Here is an 8,976-nt window from a genome sequence, read left to right as displayed (position 1 = left end):
AGCTAATTTTTTGTATTTTTAGCAGAGATGGGGTTTCACCATGTTGGCCAGGCTGGTCTCAAACTCTTGACCTCAGGTGATCCACCTGCCTCGGCCTCCCAAAGTGCTGGGATTACAGGCATGAGCTACCATGCCTGGCCCAACACCAGGTTTTTATAGAGAGAAAAGTTTATGCAAGACAGCCAAGCAAGGAGACAGGAATCTGGTTCAAATCTGTCTCTCTGAGCTGGAGGCTGAGGAAGATTTTATACACAGAGGGTAGTGAGGTGTAACCTGATTGGATCATGCAATGAGGTGATGTGGGAGGCTTGGCCTAATTGGATCATGTCATGGAGGGATGTCAGGACTCAATCTGATTGGATCATGGATCATGCCATGTGGTGTTTACTTCTTAACTCAGTCCCCCTTCCTTAGTCTAAGGACATAGGTTCCGCCCATGGTTGCCTGCTTGGTTCATCTGGGCATGACCAGCGTATATAACTTGCAACCTGGGGGCCTGTGGCAACTGAAAAGCAACTCGCCATTTTATTACACAAAGTTGAATCAGATGAGGCTGGATCTGCAGTTACAACATTTACCACTTTATTATAAAGGCTACAACTCAGAAACAGCCAAATGGAAGACATGTATAGGACAAAGAAAGATGTGGGGGTGGAAGAGGTTGTGTGGAGGCTTCATGCCCTCTCTGGATGCCACTGGTTGACTGGGGGAATTAATTCCCTGGTGCTTCCAGCCTGCAAGATGAGCTCTGGCAACCAGCAAGTCCCCAGTCAAAAGGGTACACGGGGTGTAGCTGGAAGTTCAGCAGATGTTAGTTTGCACGGATGAGATAAAGCCCCAAGGGACAGGGCAGCTACACATGGCAATCCAAATAGTCTAATCTCCAAAAGGAACAGAGAGTGGATTCATACAACATATCAAGCCCACCCCCTAAATGCATCCCACCCAGGTCACTTATAAAGCTCCAAGGATGGGCCAGGAACACAAGCTCTATACCAGGGAAACTTGGAGGCATCAGAAGGACAGAATAAGACCCAGGTTCATAGGGGATGAAAAATCGAACAGAGAACCGTCTCAGGGCATTTGTGAAGGTCCAAGGATGGAGAGAAGGAACCTGGCTTACAAGTGGGACGACTATTCGTCTCTGAAGCAGGCTGTGGGCTTTTTGCAGATCCAGTAATTGTCGATGTTACATCGATTGTCGTTCCAGCCACTGCCACTAAATTCTGCACAGTCTTCATCCCCGCTGTTGTTGGGTTCTCCACTGTTCCAGTACCGCTGGAAGCTGCAAAGCCCATGCAGAATGTGAGCCTCTGCCCTGCCCAGTAGATGAGCCACATTCCTACCTTCTGCAATATTGATGCTTTAACATCTGCCCTACGTGTGTATGCTGGACATGCATTGCTCTCCACACCTCATAATGTGCCTGAGTCATGTTGCCTTCAGTTCCTGCCTCTCTTGCTGCACCCCAGCCTTGGGAGGACTCCTACTGAGGCTGTGATTTTCTTTTTTTTCCTTTTTTCTTTTCTCTTTTTTTATTTTTTTTGAGATGGAGTCTTGCTCTGTTGCCAGGCTGGAGTGCAGTGGCATGATCTTGGCTCACTGCAACCTCCGCCTCCTGGGCTCAAGTGATTCTCCTGCCTCAGCCTCCTGAGTAGCTGGGACTACAGGTGCACGCCACCACACCCAGCTAATTTTTGTATTTATAGTAGAGACGGGGTTTCACCGTGTTGGCCAGCATGGTTTTGATCTCTTGACCTCGTGACCCACCCGCCTTGACCTCCCAAAGTGCTGGAATTATAGGCATGAGCCACTGCACCTGGCCGAGGGTGTGATTTTAAAATACAAACCAACCAATCTGGGGTCTGTACTGCCAACCACCTGCCTTATTGGGCTTTTGCACTCCAAGCCACTATCCTTCTGCCCTAATCACCCCAAGGCCAGGTGTCAGGCAGCTAGGCAGCCTCTATGCCCCAGAGCCCACAAAATGCTTCATATCTGCCCATCTTAAGCCTGCTTGCCTGGCCTTGCCCTTTTCTTCCCATACAAACCATAATAAAGGCTCTGGCCCACAGTCCCCTCCACGACTTTTCCTCATGACAGACCCTGGTGCTTCCCCAGGTGGCCCCCTGCTGTGAAATGTGCGCCCTCTAGGAACCTGGGGGTAGGATAAGCTACTCACTTTGTGTAAATGGCAATTGTCTCCTGAGCTGGTGGCCTTACTAGACTTCAGACTTCCTATTAATACACTGTATTTTAACACACCCACCCACGGGGCAAGCTCCTCCCGCAGCTCTGCTGGTGGAATTCTGGGCACCTTTCATCCTGTCTGGGGAGGTAGGTATGAAGACCACCTTCCTCAACTCAGTGAAAACCCCAGACTCTTAGTCCTATGGGGTCAGGGAGGTTGGGGGGGACCCCCAGGGAAAAACTCAAGTTAGAGTTGCAGGAACCCAGCCCCACTGGATACAGTGCCCCTTTCTCCCAGAATCTACCTGGATGACAGAGGTGAGCCGTCCACCCATTGCCACGTGCCTTCCTGATTTAGGTCTGAAAGTCCCATCCAGGAGAAGCGGTTACTCCTGTAAGTCTGCAGCTGTAGGAAGTTCTGGAGGGTAGAGGAGGAGTCAGGAGGGAGCTCTGCTTCCCATTTTCCAGGTTCCACCTCCCCGTCTCTTGGCAGGAAGTTCTGCTTTGACGTTAACCTGCAGTTTTCTGGTACACCAGGTCCTGAGCCTCCTCATGTCTGAGCCCCTCTCACATCTGTATCCCCACGACATGTGTGTCCTGACATGCAGGCATGCATGCACAGCTGGCCTCTCCTCACACGCTCCTGTGAATGCTGCATGTTTATCTATTTTGCATGTCCTGTGCATGTCCACACGAATTTACTCCTGACCGGGTTTCATGTACTGGAGCCAGATTGGACCCATTACTAATTGCTGGCCTAGCACATCTCCTTTCAGCTCTGCACTGAGTGACAGCACATTGACAGCTTGAAATCAGCCACGGTGGGAATATTTACACCAGGGAAATTGGCAAACAACACATCAGGAATTTTCCCTCCGGAGAGCTGGTTGTTAAACACTTGCAGCATGCCACGGTGGTTTGCTTGCATTTGACGTTTCCCCCAAAATATTCACATGTGTGCAGATCTGGTTTGTATTTGCTTGAAGGGTACCTGGGACCCCTTCATTCATATCCTTCTCTTCCCGTCTTTCCAAATAGAGCAAAGCCCCTCTTCTGCAAAATCCTCTCTGAGCACCTCCTCCCCAGTTGGCCAGAAGCCATGCCCCAGGCCAGGACGGGGACCCCAACCAGGTGTACCTGCTCCTCAGCACTTTTGATTACGACGAGCTGGGCCCCCACTTCCTGGCAGGCGGTGACGGAGTCGTGCCAGTTCCGCTGGGAGTTAGACATGAAGTAACAGTTTCCCTGGAAGAATGTCCAGTCCTTGGGACAGCGGCAGCACAGGCGTTCTGTTGGGAGAGGCTGGTCAGGGCTGGGCTCAATTAGGTCGTCCATATTCCCATATCTGCCCAGCCTTCAGGCCCTTGAAAATCAGGGCCCTTCCTTGACTGTCCATGTCAGGTGGACCATTTGGAATGGGGAGAGACCATTCCTCTCCCTACTTCCCAAGACTTTCCCTGATCCCCAGGAGAACCCAGGAGTCCTGGCTCCACCTCCTCCAGATGGGGAGAAGTAGCAGCTTTAGAGCTCAGAACAGAAGGCAGCGGACTGGTTTAACTGAGTGCCTACTGTGTGCCTGGCCCACTGTGAACACCAAGTGCAATGATCGCAGTTACCCTGTGTTCTCATTTCACAGGGGAGGAAACTGAGGCTCAGGCAGGTTTGGTAACTCAAGTAAAGTCACATCACAGAGAGACCATCTCAAGCCCGAGGACCCTCGATGTGCAGGAACTCACCAAATGCAGTCTTCAAATCGGTCAGTTCTTGATAGATTTGCTGCTGCTTGGACTGGTCTGGCAACTCACCCACTGCAGCCTTCAGCTGGGTCAGCTCCTGGTAGATCTCCTGTAGCTTGGATTTCTCTGGCAACTCACCCACTGCAGCCTTCAGCCGGGTCAGCTCCTGGTAGATCTCCTGCAGCCTAGATTTCTCTGGAAGCTCACCCACTGCAGCCTTCAGCCGGGTCAGCTCCTGGTAGATCTCCTGCAGCTGAGATTTCTCTGGAAGCTCACCCACTGCAGCCTTCAGCCGGGTCAGCTCCTGGTAGATCTCCTGCAGCTTAGATTTCTCTGGAAGCTCACCCACTGCAGCCTTTAGCTGGGTCAGCTCCTGGTAGATCTCCTGCAGCTTGGATTTCTCTGAGAGCTCACCCACTGCAGCTTTAAGCTGGGTCAGATTCTGGTAGATTACGTCTTGCTCGGATTGTTCCTGACTTAGGGAGCTGGGGACCTTGTACACTGGGCCACGAAGAAAAGGAACTGCAATTATTAAACACCTACTGTGTGCCAAGTCCTGAACTGAGCCCCATAGAGACATCATTTGTGAGAGCCAAGGTCTTGGTTAATACCCTTTGAAGATGAGGAAAACTGACACCCGGAGAAAGCAGCACAGAAGGCCAAGGAGAGCCAGGTTCTTCCCCTCCTCCTCCTCCCTGTCCTGTCCTGCCCTAGAGTGGGGAGGGGCTGTGGGAGAGGCCTCTACAGACCCCCAGGGGCAACATCTTGGCTCTCAGTCCCACCTCCCTCCCAGACCCGGCAGCCCCAGGTTGTGTCCACAGCCAAAAGCCAGGCCTGGGGACCCCAGACTGTCAGAACCTGCCCCTGACCTTGGACAAGGATGGCCACCAGGACCCCAGCCAAAAGCGTGAAGGAGAGGAGTTGCAGCACCAGGGGGCCATGGCCAAGACACCCTGAGAGAGGATACATGCGTCAGCCTGCCAGTGTCCCCACCTGAGCCTGGCCCAGGGAGAGCCTGGCCTAAATCCCTCAGCACCCCAGGACCCAGGAACCCCAGCCCCAGCGCCCTCCACTCCAACACCTGGGAATCCAGGCCCTAGCTCACACCCCCCCAGGAACCAGGAACCCTGTCCCCAGCCTCTCCCTCCCCAAGTCCCAGGAGTTTAGGTCCCAGCCCCCACCTCCCCAGGTCCCAGGAAACCAGGTACCTGCTTCCACCTCCCCAGTGGAACAGGAATTAAAAGAAATTAAAGAATGTGTAAGCAAAAACTCAGTTGTATGTAAGAAAACCCAATTCCCCCTGAGGAAGAGAAAGAGGTGGAATCCTTTAAAAATTAACTGCCTGTTTGGCTGGGCATGGTGGCTCACACTTGTAATCCCAGCACTTTGGGAGGCTGAGGCGGGCAGATCACAAGGTCAGGAGATCAAGACCATCCTGGCTAACACAGTGAAACCCTATCTCTACTAAAAATACAAAAAATTAGCCGGGCGTGGTGGCAGGCGCCTGTAGTCCCAGCTACTCAGGAGGGTGAGGCAAGAGAATGGCATGAACCTGGGAGGCAGATCTTGCAGTAAGCTGAGATGGCGCCACTGCACTCCAGCCTGGGCACCAGAGTGAGACTCCATCTCAAAATAAATAAATAAATAAATAAAAATAAAAATAAAATAAAAATAAAGAAAGAATTAACTGCCTTTCTGTTTGGCTAGTGAGCCTTATCTCTCCCTTTCCCAGGCATTGTGAAGACCCTGTTTCTCTAGCTGTGCAGCTGCAAGATCACTAGGCAGATAAACTCAAGTTGTAAAATATGTTTTTCCTTGAAAAGTAAGAAATGATGTAATCCATGTCTCAACTGAATAACTATCTTTGTTTCTCACTTCTGTAATATGCTTCCCCCTGCACAGATCTCCCTCTACCCCATGAAATGCTTAAAAGGTAACTTGACTCTTTGTTTGAGGCTCAGTCTTTTTGAATGTTAATCTGATCGGGCTGGTGCACCTAAATAATAATAATAATAATCCTCCTCAACCCCTCAATCTCTGTGATTCCTAAATTATCCTGCAACACCAGGACTCAGGAATCCAGGCCCCAGCCTCCACATCCCCAGGACCCAGGAGGAACCCAGGCCCAAGCTCCCACCTCCCCAGGTCCCAGGAACCCAGATACCTGCTTCCACCTCCCCAAGACCCACGAATTCAGGCCCCAGTTCCCACCTCCCCAGGACCCAGGAATCCAGGCCCCAGTTCTCATCTGCCCCAGGACCCAGGAATCCAGGCCCCTTCTCCCACCTCCTCTTGTTCCAGGAGTCCAGGCTCCAGTCCCTACCTCCCATGGACCCAGGTGTCCAGCTTCCAACCCCCACCTCTCTAGGTCCCAGGAGTCCAGGCCCCCTCTCCCACCTCCCCAGGCCCCAGGAACCCAAGCCCCAACCCCCACCTCCCCAGGTGTGAGGAGTTCAGATCCCTGCTCCCTCCTCTTCAGGACCCAGGAAACCAGGTCTCAGAACTTTCTTCCCCAGGACCCAGGATTCCAGACCCCAACATCTACTTCCCCAGGACCCAGGGGTCTGGGAGGCTCTGTCTTCCACTATCTGCCCCCTAACTCTTGCCTACCTGTAGAGCTCTTGTGGCCATGTGTCTGCTGGAATTGAAAGTCTCTTGGAAAAAGTCTGATGCCACTGGTTGTCGGATCTTCTTCTGAACGGACAGACATCAGCTCAGAGCCTGGGCCATCCCTTTCCCTTACCCAGGATCCCAGAGTTCCAACCCAGCCTTACCCAGGAGGCCCAGCGGCTGCACCCTTGGTTCCTTGGAGTCACTCATGTTTTCCCCCTGTCCCCAGATGTTCAGGGCTCCTGGGGACCACAGCTTTTATTTTCTACCCTCTGATCCTCACTCCCTAAATCTACTGTCCCTCAGGAAGACAAACAGGAAGCTGGGTAAGGTCACATCACCAGAAAGGAGTCAGAGCCTGAGATCAGCCTGACCTTGCAGGAATTTCAGGGAGGTGTTGGGGGATGGTCTGGAGTTGACAGGGAGAAGAACTCCTCCACCCATGACATGGCTGAGTGACAGGATGCTTTTAATAAAATCCAATTCATTCTAATGGAAAGCGACTTTGTTATGCCTCCCCACGTAGGGCAGGGGTGGGCAGGCAGTACCCCCTAGTTCCTGGAACCATCATGCCCTCTGACTTCCAGGATCTGCTGTTTTGGTCTGCGGATGCTCTCATTCATGGGAATTTCCTCTGTTATTGGGAGTTGGAGATGAACAATAATTGTTTATTTCATACCTATGATAGGCACATTTCCAACAGCTTTATAAAACTCATTCATTTAACTTTCCTACCCTGCAGTAGATCATGTGACCTCTAGTTTACAGATGGGGGAAACAGAGGCACTGCGAGATTAAGAAACTAGCCCAGGGTCACACAGCTGGTAAATGGTGGAGCTGAAATTTGAATCCAGGCAGTTCGCCTCCACACTCCACCCAGTTAACCAAAGAGGGTCTAATAACATCAAGGGCAAAATAAAAATATTTATAATAACTTTAGTTAGAATATCCCAAATTGGAACAAACCATGTGGCCACCAGCAGGTGAATGAAAACAAATATCATGGCATATTCAGAGGGTGGAATTCTATACAGTAATGAAAAAGCAAAGTACTGATACAAACAACAATTTGGATGAATCTCACAAGAGTTAAGAAACCCAGACAGAATGAATACATTCTGTAAGATTTTGAGTTTACATGAATTTAAAGAATGGGCAGAAGAACTAACCTTTGATCGGACTCAAATTGGGGGCTTTCTGGAAGGAGTGGGTGTAAACTCAACAGAATAGGGTAGAAGGAAGTTTTCTGCTGACAGTGTTCCATATTTTGATCTGAGAAGTGGCTGCATGGATGAATTCATGTGTCCAAATTTCTTTTCTTTTCTTTCTTTCTTTCTTTTTTTTTTTTTTTTTTGAGACAGAGTCTCGCTCTGTCACCCAGGCTGGAGTGCAGTGGCGCGATCTGGGCTCACTGCAACCTCCACCTCCTGGGTTCAAGTGATTCTTCTGCCTCAACCTCCCAAGTAGCTGTGACTACATGTGTGCGCCACCACATCTGGCTAATTTTTGTATTTTTATTTATTTATTGGAGACGGAGTCTCGCTGTGTTGCCCAGGCTGGAATGCAGTGGTGCAAACTTGGCTCACTGCGACCTCCACCTCCCAGGTTCAAGTGATTCTCCTGTCTCAGCCTCCTGAGCAGCTGGGATTACAGGTGCGTGCCACCATGCCTGGCTAATTTTTTTGTATTTTTAGTAGAGACGGCTTTCACTGTGTTGGCCAGGCTGGTCTCGAACTCCTGACCTTAAGTGATCTGCCCTCCTTGGCCTCCCAAAGTGCTGGGATTACAGGTGTGAGTCACCGTCCCTGGCCCATATGTCAAAATCTTTTGAACTATATATTTAAGACTTGTGTACTGAGTTGTAAATGTGTTATATATCAATTTAAAAATGGGAAATACAGAGGCAGTTCAAGATGGCTGATTGGAGCCATCTGGCACTCACCTCCTCCCCAAAGAAGAATTAAATAGTGGGTAGATAATCACACTTTGAATACAGCAACTAAGAGAAAACACTGGAATTCAGCAGAGAAGTGATAGGAAACATCTGTGGCCTGGAAGGAGGGAAACAAGGCAGCTGGCCCAGCCTGGATCAGCTGGGAGCACCGGGTTGGGGGGCTTCCCAGTGCAGGAACAGGGTAAATGAGAGATCCCCCGCAGTCCGCATTCCCACCATGAACTCCTGAAATCCTAGCTGTGGGAGAGCTCCTCAACCCTCATGGGCCATGAGACCAGTATAAGGTGCTGCTTGGAGTTGATGTGACAACATTACTCCAGAGAGGGAGCTGACTCTGGGTTCCACACATCCCCCAACACACAAGTAGTTGCAGCACAGCACCATTTGGAGAACCCAGTCCCCACCAGACTACATCCTGCCCTGGGGCCCAACAGCCCCTGCATCTCCATGCCCCTGGAGTCCGACTGATATCCCCTCACATCCATC

General features: G+C 50.8%; 1 protein-coding gene across 9 annotated transcripts; it reads right to left on the bottom strand.

Annotated features, from left to right (window-relative positions):
• Positions 1-1,130: 1,130 nt before the first annotated feature.
• LOC100605870 (C-type lectin domain family 4 member M) lies at positions 1,131-6,864 on the bottom strand. Of its 9 annotated transcripts, XM_030807741.1 has the most exons (8): positions 6,701-6,801; positions 6,537-6,620; positions 4,796-4,879; positions 4,213-4,427; positions 3,927-4,143; positions 3,328-3,479; positions 2,496-2,608; positions 1,131-1,285 (listed from the first exon to the last, which is right to left on the bottom strand). In XM_030807741.1, the coding sequence occupies exons 1-8, from the start codon at positions 6,744-6,746 to the stop codon at positions 1,135-1,137; spliced, it is 1,062 nt and encodes a 353-aa protein (XP_030663601.1). In that variant the 5' UTR covers positions 6,747-6,801; the 3' UTR covers positions 1,131-1,134. The 9 variants fall into 9 exon arrangements, with proteins under 9 accessions (XP_030663601.1, XP_030663598.1, XP_030663599.1 ...); XM_030807738.1 differs by having other exon boundaries at positions 3,328-3,544; positions 3,923-4,427; positions 6,701-6,864; XM_030807739.1 differs by having other exon boundaries at positions 3,927-4,427; positions 6,701-6,864.
• Between the last annotated feature and the right edge of the window lie 2,112 nt (positions 6,865-8,976).

The sequence above is a fragment of the Nomascus leucogenys genome, unplaced genomic scaffold (assembly GCF_006542625.1).
Source record: "Nomascus leucogenys isolate Asia unplaced genomic scaffold, Asia_NLE_v1 Super-Scaffold_241, whole genome shotgun sequence".
NCBI classification, from domain to species: Eukaryota; Metazoa; Chordata; class Mammalia; order Primates; family Hylobatidae; genus Nomascus; species Nomascus leucogenys.
Note: the sequence above shows the minus strand (reverse complement) of the source record. Positions and strands in the feature narration are given on the sequence as shown.